Below are 12,900 nucleotides of genomic sequence, written 5' to 3'. Positions count from 1 at the left end.
CATAGGATTGGTACTTATATTTTTTTCTTCCTTTAAAAATTTACTTAAAAACTGCTTGAGCTGCAGGTCATATCAGTCTGATTTGGTGACGGCAGGTCCAACAATACAATAAAGAGACTCATCTACAGGCGGGTAACAGGAGTCCGCTAACAAAGGGGTAACAAAAGCTGCTGGCTACGCCGACTCTTTCTTAAGGTGGTGAAGATGCCATGGATGAGATCCAAGATGGGAAAACTGAGCCGACACCTGCTGCTGTTCCAATTCTTTTTTATTCTCCTCTCCCAAGAGGGGGCGGGTGGGCAGACTATACAGAGGAGGGCTGTACAAATTGGGTACTGGGCAGGCATTTCTTCAGCAGGCAACCCAGGCTCTACCTGTCCTTGAGCTCTCGTGTCACCCGCTTGGTGATGCGTCCGCACAGGAGGCCAATCAGGAAGAGTACACAGATGCCGACTGTGATAACAGACAGGATATAGTTCTTGGACGGAGAAGTCATCACTTGCATAGCAAGGTCAGAAAAGCCTTCTGCTGGGGCAACCTAGGGGGCAAGGCAAAAAACATAATTAACCGGACTTCAGTTTCCACATCAGTCTTTGCAGAGAAACTAACGACATGTAGAACGATGTTATTTTACGAGCTGGATAAGGACACTTGTAAATTCCCCATTTGCCTCCTGTAAGCATCCAGCATGTTCTCTTTTTATAACTGAACTTTCCCTGGTACACAATTATGTAACACGCATGAGCTGGGACATACAAATAGGCCTGTAGGAGATGGACTTCATCAACTGGGACACAAAGCTCTAAAGCTCCTAAATGCCCAAAAGACATCCCAGCTCCTCCTCTAGCTCTCTCCAGCACCCTGCCTTTCCATTCACATCACCCCTCCCACTGTCATAGCTCTTCCTCTGTTGGCACCTTTTGCCCTGCTTGTGAACTAGTCCCGAGGGGCACTGAGAGCAGTTTGATTTCAGTGTTATTAGGCAAGTAATCCAGATGCTGAGAAAGGGGTTGTATAAATAACTTAATGGTCCTTGTGATAGGGTGGACTAGGCCCAGAGGCCTCCTGCTGGAGGCCTCAGGGCCCTGCCACTCTCATACCAGATAAGGAGCAATGAAGAAGTCCTCCAAGCAGGCTAGAGTGGTTGCAAGGGAAGCAGCCAATCAGGGCCCAGGAGGGCAGTATAAAAAGGAGCTAGAGAGCCAGACCAGAGAGTGCAGTTCCTCGCTAGAGCTAGAGGAGCATGAATGGTGTGGCTGGCTGAAGGAATTGCAGCACAATGGACAGCCCAGAGCTAGTCAGGACTAGGGAGCATGGAAGAGCTACTGGGTTTGAGCTTAGAGGAGCCTTGAGCTAAGGGCAGGATATCAGTGACAGCTGGGCCCTGAGTAGTGGGTGGGCCCAGATTTCCCCCCAGAGGCCACTGGGGAAGAGCCTACAATTGGACATCAGTAAACCCTCAGAAGGGGACTGAACTTTCAGGAGCCCAGCTGAAGACTGGGGCCAACACAGACTAAGAGGGCAAAACCAGTGCCTCCAGGGTAGAAGGCCTGGGGTTAGGGTCTGATGGCAGCGCTGGGACTGGTTTAAAGACTGCGAACACATCCAACCATTACAGTCCTTTCCATTTTACTGAATTAAGGTCAAAACTTTGTTCTTTACTTGGCTTGGTGTGCATGGGACTCTGAATTCAGCCTGACATATACAATACATGCTGCAGTACTTAGGCACAGCAAGATCAGAATGGAACAAAGCAGAAGCCTGAACTCTACATTACCACCTCATTTATTAAGTGAACCCTATTTTGTATTTGTTAAACCATTTGATCTGCAGAAAGACTGTCCTTTCCCACTGTTCTGCTTGACAGAGGCATAACAGTTGATTGCATTCACTCAGTCACTTCACAGGACTGAGGCACATCTGTTCTTTAGCCTTCCCATGGTTGAAAGCACAATCCCCACCTTGCCCTCCTGCCAGTTCCTTCACAAGACACTAACGGTCTGAATCACAAGAACCATGTCTCAGTCTCCGAACATGGGTTCCCAAACTGTGGACTGTGAAACAGCCCCGGGTGGTCCGCCAGCGCGACTGCATTCTCTACTCAAGCTCTTAGTAAATCTTTAACTCCATGTGACTCATGTAATCTAAGTAAAAACTATATGAGTGTAACGTGTTGAGCTGTATATGTTGGAGAGAGAGTATAGGGAAAAACTATTTTTAAAAAAGCAAGCTGCAATGTGTCAAGTTTAATTCTCGTGAGTACAACATTGTGACATGGATTGATATATTTTTTGAAAACAAGAAGGGTGCACTGATGGAGAAGATAATGAAAGCTCCAGACCACCTACAACTACGCAAAATGAGCCAGCCAAAAAAATAAATTAAGTGGTAGGAAAATATGATGACACACACGAAGTCTGGATTCTCCTTTACTGGATCAGAGGAGTAGCCATTGCTTCAGCGTGTTATAATATAACTGTTATTTTATATTTTTATTTACAATATTTTATTCTTTTCTAATTAACAGAGAGGAGAATTGGGTCTTTCACACTGAAAAATTGAAAACACAATATAGTGTTCAAAGTTGCACAATTATTTTGTTTTAAAAAAAACCACAATGTGTTTAAGAATTTTGTTAACATTGTGGTGTTGCTTCTTGTTCAGTTTTCCACACTGTGCACGTGTCCAGTGTGTTTCCCTCTTTGAACACAACACTTTGCTCTCAACATTTTTTAATGTGTTTTTAAATTGTAGTTTTACTAAAATGCTTGGTTTCAAAGACCCTGAAGCATTTCTTTGAGTGCATATTGCTAGGAATTTCTATCGTTACAATTAATTTACATTAAAAGAAAACATGTACATTTTTTATTTCCAGTGTTATAGTTTATATGTACGTGTAATAATTAAAATAAATATATTTTCCTCAAAAAGCATTAATAGTGGGTCACAGTGCCTATTGCAGTGGCACAAGTGGGCTTCGGGGAAAAGTTTGGGGGGAACCAAAAGCCAGGTGGCGTTTAGAGCCCATCCTGCATCCTCACCTTCGCAGCATAGCTCCACATTTCAATCCGATCATTAAGGCGTTTCTTACATTCGGGTTGTAACCTCACACGCTTGTCTTCCAAAGCTTCCATTAGGCAAGACATCTCTGCAAAATGGAGAACATGGTATCACAACACACACAAACTGGCCCCAGGGAAAGGTCACAATACAGAGTGCTTGGGAGGTGCATTCCAATTCCTCCGAACATTGGTTGGCTGTTTACAAAGTTGTACAGCCAAGCCATCCATCAAACTTCCTCTGAATCAGTGTTGGGAAATTTAACCCAAGACTGGTTTGAAAGGAAACCTCTGTTTAACCCTCAGAGCTAGCAGCCCAGCTAAGGTCTCACTTCAGATATTTAAGTGGCAAGGAACGCTGACCTATGGAGGGGGATTAAAGGGTTAACTTTAGGTATCCAAGGCTTAAGCTCAGCTGAACTGACAGGATATTTAGGATTCACAGAGCAGCTCACTAAAATTATTTTAAGAATGCTAAATCCTGTGTGTCTTCTCCAAGAACTTAGAGGAAGTTCAACACAAAACAAGGATCTGCCTGGGGTCTGTGCAGACTGTGGCCTTGTCTACACTACAGGGGAATGCCATAAGAACGGCCATACTGGGTCAGACCAAAGGTCCATGCAGCCCAGTATCCTGTCTGTCGACAGTGGCCAATGCCAGGTGCCCCAGAGGGAGAGAACCTAACAGGTAATGATCAAGTGATCTCTCTCCTGCTATCCATCTCCACCCTCTGACAAACAGAGGCTAGGGACACCATTCCTTACCCATCCTGGCTAACAGCCATTAATGGACTTAGCCTCCATGAATTTATCCAGTTCTCTTTTAAACCCTGTTATAGTCTTAGTCTTCACAACCTCCTCAGGCAAGGAATTCCACAGGTTGACTGTGCACTGAGTGAAGAAGAACTTCCTTTTATTTGTTTTAAACCTAATTCCCATTAATTTCATTTGGTGGCCCCTCGTTCTTATATTATGGGAACAAGTAAATAACTTTTCCTTATTCACTTTCTCCAGACCACTCATGATTTTATAGACCTCTATCACATCCCCCTTTAGTCTCTTTTCCAAGCTGAAAAGTCCTAGCCTCTTTAATCTCTCCTCATATGGGACCCATTCCAAACCCCTAATCATTTTAGTTGCCCTTTTCTGAACCTTTTCCAATGCCAGTATATCTTTTTTGATCTAAGTCAATCTAAGCTACGCAATTTGAATTACATGAATAGCATAACCCAAGTTGACGTAGCTTATATCTACTTACCGCGGGGTACACACTATATGATGTCGATGGGGGATGCTCTCTCGTCGACTCCCCTTACTCTTCTCGTTCTGATGGAGTACAGGAGTCAACGGGAGAGCGATCTGCGGTCGATCTAGCGGGTCTTCACTAGACCCGTTAAATCAACTGCCAATGTGTCAATCCCCTGGGTAAGTGTAGACAAGCCCTGTGTCAGGTGTCCCATCTGCACTAGACAGAGTAACATATATTTAGAAAAGTGGTTTACTTCAAGCACTATCAGGTCCATCCTTTGTTGAGGAGAAATGTGAAGGAACATCAAAGATACCTGGTACCAAGGAGGGTATGCGGCAGTACGTTTTTAACTTATTTCTCATTCTGTAGCAGAAATTAACATTATTCCAAGAAAAATAGTATGTTAATTTCAAACTGCATTAGAAAGAACAGAACTAGCTTAACGTTTACCAGGCCATGTAAGGAAAGATTTCCAAGCTAAGAAGCCAAGCACAGAGAGGAAGGACACCCATATACTATACAAGTGGCAGTATTCCTCGTTCACCAGCCACGACAACTGGAAGCAATATCTACTGTTTAAGAGGACCTCAAGTCATTCAAGAAAGATCCCAGTTTTAGGTCACTCCAGGAGCTGGGAGATCTCACACAGTCTGACATGCCAACACTTACGACGTCCTCTTCCGGGTGGGATGGCTGCACAGTGGTGTTTGATGTCTAGGGCACAGGCTGTGTGAAGCACTGGATCAACGAATATGTCTGCTTTGCTCTCCTTCAGCATGTTGAGCACCTCCTGTGGAGGGAAGGTTATTACACTGCTACTCTGAAACCTACACATTACAGGTACACATTAAAAGAGGGAAAAGAAAGCAACACAAACCATACTGGTTAATAGTTCCTAGAGCTACCTAACCTTCTTAAAAAAGGGATCACAGAGTACAATGCTGCTGCTGGATAAGTGAACTGAAGCTGTTCCAGGGTGGATCAGCAGTCCTGCTTTATGGATCAGCATAATTCCATTAATTAAATAGATACACACACTAATCTATAACACTAAGTCAAATAATTTGGCATGACTAACAGGTCAGGAATAAGGTGAGGTGATAGATCTATGGGGGTAGTTTACAAAGCTCCTTGCCAGATCCAGTGCCAATCTGTGCCCAAGAGGCCTAGGGTTGAAGTAAGAGTGGGAGGCAGCTCAGCACTGAGGTACCCTGGGAGTGTGTGAGGAGGGAATCCAGGACTGGAATAGTAAGGCATACTTCTTACTGGGATTACTGTTCCCTGGCAGGGAGGGATATCTCAGAGCCAGGACTGAAATGGTCGAGGATGTTGCAGGTCAGGATGAGGTGCACTGGCTCAGCTGTGCACAGAAGTGTACATAGCTCTGGCTTCACACTGTTCCTAGTCTGTGCCTTGTAACGAATCATGTTTGTTCATCTGACACTTGAGGAGTAATTGTCCTTTAAGGCCCATTTGGTTTGGGAGACGCACCATTTCCTTTTTTTTTTTTTTTACCTTTTTACACATCTCAGGTTTAATTTTGAGCAGGTTAACTTTCAGGCACTCCTCCACCTGCCCCGTTTGTTCCTGGGCTGCTGCTTCTTCTGCACACAACCTGGAGATCTGTTTGGGGGGAAAATCCCGATTTCAACATGAATGAAATAAAGTAGGAACCAGATTTGTTTTTCAAGGCGTTTGCATGCTGCCATGTTAGTGCAGGATTATATACAATGGCTGGGGGGCAAGCCTTGAGCTGTGTTATCATCCATCCCTCACTTGGAGCCCTGAATTTCTGAAGTAAAAAAAGCTGCACACAGACAAATACAGCCACTATTTTAAAACTATTTATTTAGCGATTAACAGATTTACCAATCCTTGCCATGGAAATATCAGAAACAAAACAGTGATCTTTACAACGGAGAGTTTTTGTTTAAAGAGACACACAGGAACACAGTCACCAGCTCTCTCTGTTTAACAGGCGTCCCCCTATTACAGCGTGAGCAGTGTTATAACATCCATACACATTTTTCCTAGGAACTGAGCGAATCTCAGATTACACACATTTAACAGACCAGGTGTGTCAAATGTTCATATTAAAAAAATATTGGACAGGTGTGCTGGTTTGTTTGGCAGGTGAAAGTACTCTGAGTACTGAATATCTAAGTATTTGTCCTCTGTCTACTTTGCTGGGTATATAATTGGTGTGTTCATTTTTCCATAACAACCACTTCCCTTTTTTTTTGGAACCATTTCTCTATAGTTGGGCTATTTTTCTCTCAGTAGCCCAGCATCTACAAGCAGATAAGAAATTAATTCTTCATTTCCTCTTGTGTGACCGTTTCAGCTGGGAAGCCCCAGGAGGATTACCAAAGGATCATTTGGTAATAAATATCCAACCATTTTGTGATATTTGGTTACGAACTGCACCCCAATAATCTCTGACTGGACATGTCCACTGCATATGGATAAAATCTCCTCTATCACCACAACATTGCCAACATCCATCCCCATGCAATCTCTCTATTTTTTAACCTGACAGGTGTGAAGCACCATCTCAGAAATCTTCTCTATCATGCTACACACTAATGCTGCTGATCCTTTTCCAGATCAAAGTTCATTCCTCAGGGTAATTTGTCTACCCAGATTCTTTTCTCAGCATGTCATATATGGCCCTTTTTTTGTCATCTGCAAAAATTGATAATTTAGTAATCCTTTTTTTGTTTCCTAATTCATCAGACACCATCACTTCTATTAAAGTTAGCTTTCTATAGAAAAAGCTTTTCTAGGAAGTTGAGAAACGATGCCTAACTTGAAAGTACTAGTGCCATCGGAGAGTGGACCGATCAAAGTTAGTTTTGATTTCTAAATAAGTTAGAAACATTTCTTCAGTGAATAACTGGCCAACTGTAGGCATTCCACGGTTCTCCCAACTGTTAAAGCCCTTTGGTTTGTAATTTGAATTCAGATCTGGATAATTTGCAATGGGTGTCACTAGTGAGGGGAAAAAACAAAAGAACACTTTATCTGCAGTTTTATCCCAAACCCACAGAGTAGCCTTTGCTAAAGGATGTGTATACATGATTGGAGAGCATGATATTTCTTAACACCTTATGGTAGCCTAACAGTGTTTACACAGCCACAATTTTCTTGTTCGTTCAAGACCTAGTAATACAGCTGCATTTAAGGGCAAACCCTGTGGTCAGATTTTGCTGGACCTGCTGGAGAAGGCAGAGAGAAATATTTGCAGTGTGCCCTGAAACAGAACTTTTGGTTAATTCATTCTTGTTTAAAGAAACCAACAAAGATGTATCTTCTCAAAAATATGCTTGCTAGGTTTGCAATCCATAAGAGAAATGGACTTCGATTTTGGGGTATACTAAGAAATGAGTGCTGTTGTCCAAATGTAACGTACACAGATAACTTCACAAAAAACAAAGTTATTCCCCTGTACAGTAATGCTTTGAGATGTGTTATCGTTCTGTGTAATTTCACCATATGCTCCATGTGCTTGAGACCAGAAGATTTTTTGTTAGCAGTATCCATTGGTCTGTGCCCTGCCCCTACTCATGGTCTCAGCCAAGGGCATCAGGGGAGATGCAGACCGACCGTCTCTTCAGTTACTCCTCTACAGTGACTACCCTTAAGATAAGAATCAAAAGCAGAGGGGAAGGAGGGTGGGTGGTGGACTACAGAGAGGGACCACACACCTTGAAGAACTCCAGTTACAGAGCCAGAAGAGTACCCAGAAGTCACCTACTACAGGACAGGCCCAACAAAGAAAATAACAGAATGCCACTAGCCATCACCTTCAGCCCCCAACTAAAACCTCTCCAACGCATCATAAAGGATCTACAACCTATCCTGAAGGACGACCCATCACTCATGGGAGACAGGCCAGTCCTTGCTTACAGGTGGCTGTGTTGGTGAGTATCTGAGTGTTTGTTTGTTTGTTGTGAGTATCTGAGTGTTTGTTTGTATCTGAGTGTTTGTTGTGAGGACAGTTTGACAGTGTGCTTGATTGGTTGTTTGAAAAGGGTGGGAACTGGGAGTGCTTTGTTCCAGGTGAACCTTAAGTGGACCTGACTGTATAAAAAGCCAGTCAGCTGAGAACCAGCTGAGCAGCTAAGAGAAGGAGTTTGCCTGGGAGTTCACCTGGGGAGAGCCCACTGAGGCTTACATCTTGCCGGATTCTCTGAAGATCACGAAAGCTTATGCTCAAATAAATTGGTAAGTATCTAAGGTGCCACAAGTACTCCTTTTCTTTTTGAGTAATTACTACAACTCCTGACGAAGCTCGTAGAAGGAAGGTAATATGGATGGGGGGTGTTCAGCTGTTGTGACCTGCACTGGATGTGTTGTCTTTCTTCCACAGGACAGAAGCGACTTTGTCTGTACAAAGTACAAGCTGGTCTCCATATTGGAAGAGAAGGTTCAAGGTCTGGAGCAACAGGTATCGACCCTGCATTGCATAAGAGAAACTGAAGATTTCCTGGACAGAAGTCAGGATATGCTTCTACGGGCACAAGGTTCTGAAGAGTCAGAGCAGGCTGCACATCGGGGACAGGAGGATGGTGAAGAAATTTGGCATCATGTGACCTCCAGAAAAAAAAAGGGGAATGTCCATGTATCAGCAACGCAGATACAGGTAAGTAACCGTTTTCATGTTCTCTCCACAGGTACTAATGCGGAGAGTGGACCAGATGATACGTCTGAGGGAAGGGAGCAGAAGGAGGATCCGCTGACTGGAAGGCATGAGATGCACTGTCCTAGGGTTGGGGGTTCCACGACCACCACTCCCAAGAGAAAGAGGCGGGTGGTGGTGGTCGGGGACTCTCTCCTCAGGGGGACTGAGTCATTTATCTGCCGCCCCGACCGGGAAAACCGAGAAGTCTGCTGCTTGCCAGGAGCTAAGATTCGCGATGTGATGGAGAGACTGCCAAGACTCATCAAGCCCCCGATCGCTACCCCTTCCTGCTTCTTCACGTGGGCACCAATGATACTGCCAAGAGTGACCTTGAGCGGATCACTGCGGACTACGTGGTTCTGGGAAGAAGGATAAAGGAGTTTGAGGCGCAAGTGGTGTTCTCGTCCACCCTCCCCGTGGAAGGAAAAGGCCGGGGTAGAGATCGTTGAATCGTGGAAGTCGACGAATGGCTACGCAGGTGGTGTCGGAGAGAAGGCTTTGGATTCTTTGACCATGGGATGGTGTTCCAAGAAGGAGTGCTAGGCAGAGATGGGCTCCACCTAACGAAGAGAGGGAAAAGCATCTTCGCAAGCCGGCTGGCTAACCTAGTGAGGAAGGCTTTAAACTAGGTTCACCGGGGGAAAGGAGACCAAAGCCCTGAGGTAAGTGGGGAAGTGGGATACCGGGAGGAAGCACGAGCAGGAGCGTGTGAGAGGGGAGGGCTCCTGCCTCACATTGAGAAAGAGGGGCGATCAGCGAGTTACCTCAAGTGCCTGTACACAAATGCACGAAGCCTGGGAAACAAGCAGTGAGAACTGGAAGTCCTGGCAAAGTTAAGGAATTATGATGTGATTGGAATAACAGACTTGGTGGGATAACTCACATGACTGGAGTACTGTCATGGATGGATATAAGCTGTTCAGGAAGGACAGGCAGGGCAGAAAAGGTGGGGGAGTTGCACTGTATGTAAGAGAGCAGTATGACTGCTCAGAGCTCAAGTATGAAACTGCAGAAAAACCTGAGAGTCTCGGGATTAAGTGTGAGCAACAAGGGTGATGTAGTGGTGGGAGTCTACTATAAACCATTGGACCAGAGGATGAGGTGGACGAGGCTTTCTTCCAGCAACTCGCAGAAGTTACTAGATCGCAGGCCCTGGTTCTCATGGGAGACTTCAATCACCCTGATATCTACTGGGAGAGCAATACAGTGGTGCACAGACAATCCAGGACGTTTTTGGAAAATGTAGGGGACAATTTCCTGGTGCAAGTGCTGGAGGAACCAATGAGGGCTAGAGCTCTTCTTGTTCTGCTGCTCACAAACCGGGAAGAATTAGTAGGGAAAGCAAAAATGGATGGGAACCTGGGAGGCTGTGACCATGAGATGGTCGAGTTCAGGATCCTGACACAAGGAAGAAAGGAAAGCAGCAGAATATGGACCCTGGACTTCAGAAAAGCAGACTTTGACTCCCTCAGGGAACTGATGGGCAAGATCCCCTGGAAGAATAACATGAGGGGGAAAGGAGTCCAGGAGAGCTGGCTGTATTTTAAAGAATCCTTATTGAGGTTACAGGGACAAACCATCCCGATGTGTCAAAAGAATAGTAAATATGGCAGGCGACCAGCTTGGCTTAACAGTGAAATCCTTGCTGATCTTAAACACAAAAAAGAAGCTTACAAGAAGTGGAAGATTGGACAGATGACCAGGGATGAGTATGCAAATATTGCTCGGGCATGCAGGAGTGAAATCAGGAAGGCCAAATAACACCTGGAGTTGCAGCTAGCAAGAGAGGTTAAGAGTGACAAAAAGGGTTTCTTCAGGTATATTAGCAACAAGAAGAAAGCCAAGGAAAGTGTGGGCCCCTTACTGAATGAAGGAGGCAACCCAGTGACAGAGGATGTGGAAAAAGCTAATGTACTCAATGCTTTTTTTGCCTCTGTCTTCAGGAACAAGGTCAGCTCCCAGACTACTGCACTGGGTAGCAAGCATGGGGAGGAGGTGACCAGCCCTCTGTGGAGAAAGAAGTGGTTCGGGACTATTTAGAAAAGCAGGATGTGCACAAGTCCATGGGGCCAGATGCGTTGCATCCGAGAGTGCTAAAGGAGTTGGCAGATGTGATTGCAGAGCCATTGGTCATTATCTTTGAAAACTCATGGCAATCGGGGGTGGTCCTGGAAGACTGGAAAAAGGCTAATGTAGTGCCCATCTTTCAAAAAGGGAAGAAGGCGTTACCTGGGGAACTACAGGCCAGTCAGCCTCACCTCAGTCCCTGGAAAAATCATGGAGCAGTTCCTCAAAGAATCAATTCTGAAGCACTTAGAGGAGAGGAAAGTGATCAGGAACAGTCAGCATGCATTCACCAAGGGCATTCACCTGACTAATCTAATTGCCTTCTATGACGAGGTAACTGGTTCTGTGGATGAAGGGAAAGCGGTGGACGTGTTGTTCCTTGACTTTAGCAAAGCTTTTGACACGGTCTCCCACAGTATTCTTGCCAGCAAGTTAAAGAAGTATGGGCTGGATGAATGGACTATAAGGTGGATAGAAAGTTGGCTAGATTGTCGGGCTCAACGGGTAGTCATCAATGGCTCCATATCTAGTTGGCAGCTGGTATCAAGTGGAATGCCCCAAGGGTCAGTCCTGGGGCCGGTTTTGTTCAATATCTTCATAAATGGAGGATGCTGTGGATTGCACCCTCAGCAAGTTTGCAGATGACACTAAAGTGGGAGGAGTGGTAGATACGCTGGAGGGTAGGGATAGGATACAGAGGGCCCTAGACAAATTGGAGGACTGGGCCAAAAGAAATCTGATGAGGTTCAACAAGGACAAGTGCAGAGTCCTGCACTTAGGACGGAAGAATCCCATGCACCGCTACAGACTAGGGAATCATAGAATCATAGAATATCAGGGTTGGAAGGGACCCCTGAAGGTCATCTAGTCCAACCCCCTGCTCGAAGCAGGACCAATTCCCAGTTAAATCATCCCAGCCAGGGCTTTGTCAAGCCTGACCTTAAAAACCTCTAAGGAAGGAGATTCCACCACCTCCCTAGGTAACACATTCCAGTGTTTCACCACCCTCTTAGTGAAAAAGTTTTTCCTAATATCCAATCTAAACCTCCCCCACTGCAACTTGAGACCATTACTCCTCGTTCTGACCGAATGGCTCGGCAGGAGTTCTGCAGAAAAGGACCTGGGGTTACAGTGGACGAGAAGCTGGATATGAGTCAACAGTGTGCCCTTGTTGCCAAGAAGGCCAATGGCATTTTGGGATGTATAAGTCGGGGCATTGCCAGTAGATCGAGGGACGTGATCGTTCCCCTCTATTCGACACTGGTGAGGCCTCATCTGGAGTACTGTGTCCAGTTTTGGGCCCCACACTACAAGAAGGAAGTGGAAAAACTGGAAAGAGTCCAGCGGAGGGCAACAAAAATGATTAGGGGACTGGAACACATGAGTTATGAGGAGAGGCTGAGGGAACTGGGGATATTTAGTTTGTGGAAGAGAAGAATGAGGGGGGACTTGATAGCTGCTTTCAACTACCTGAAAGGGGGTTCCAAAGAGGATGGCTCTAGACTGTTCTCAGTGGTAGCAGATGACAGAACAAGGAGTAATGGTCTCAAGTTGCAGTGGGGGAGATTTAGGTTGGATATTAGGAAAAACTTTTTCACTGGGAAGGTGGTGAAACACTGGAATACGTTACCTAGGGAGGTGGTGGAATCTCCTTCCTTAGAAGTTTTTAAGGTCAGGCTTGACAAAGCCCTGGCTGGGATGATTTAATTGGGGATCGGTCCTGCTTTGAGCAGGGGGTTGGACTAGATGGCCTCCTGTGGTCCCTTCCAACCCTGATATTCTATGATTCTATGATACAGAGAGCCCTCCAACCTGAAGCAAATACTCACCAGCAACCACACA

The 12,900-nt window shown here is 45.3% G+C and overlaps 1 protein-coding gene across 4 annotated transcripts in view; it reads right to left on the bottom strand.

Annotated features, from left to right (window-relative positions):
* Window positions 1-250: 250 nt before the first annotated feature.
* Window positions 251-12,900, bottom strand: part of GLG1 (golgi glycoprotein 1) — a 176,672-nt gene continuing 164,022 nt past the window's right edge. For all 4 annotated transcript variants that reach the window (XM_073307096.2, XM_073307099.1, XM_073307098.1 and 1 more), the window contains 4 exons: window positions 5,823-5,930; window positions 4,977-5,097; window positions 3,042-3,148; window positions 251-538 (listed from right to left, as the gene is read on the bottom strand). In XM_073307096.2, the coding sequence (XP_073163197.1) occupies window positions 371-538; window positions 3,042-3,148; window positions 4,977-5,097; window positions 5,823-5,930 (504 nt within the window). In that variant the 3' untranslated portion in view covers window positions 251-370. The remainder of the gene's footprint in view (window positions 539-3,041; window positions 3,149-4,976; window positions 5,098-5,822; window positions 5,931-12,900) is intronic.

Source organism: Lepidochelys kempii, chromosome 12 (assembly GCF_965140285.1).
Source record: "Lepidochelys kempii isolate rLepKem1 chromosome 12, rLepKem1.hap1, whole genome shotgun sequence".
Lineage (NCBI taxonomy): Eukaryota > Metazoa > Chordata > Testudines > Cheloniidae > Lepidochelys > Lepidochelys kempii.
Note: the sequence above shows the minus strand (reverse complement) of the source record. Positions and strands in the feature narration are given on the sequence as shown.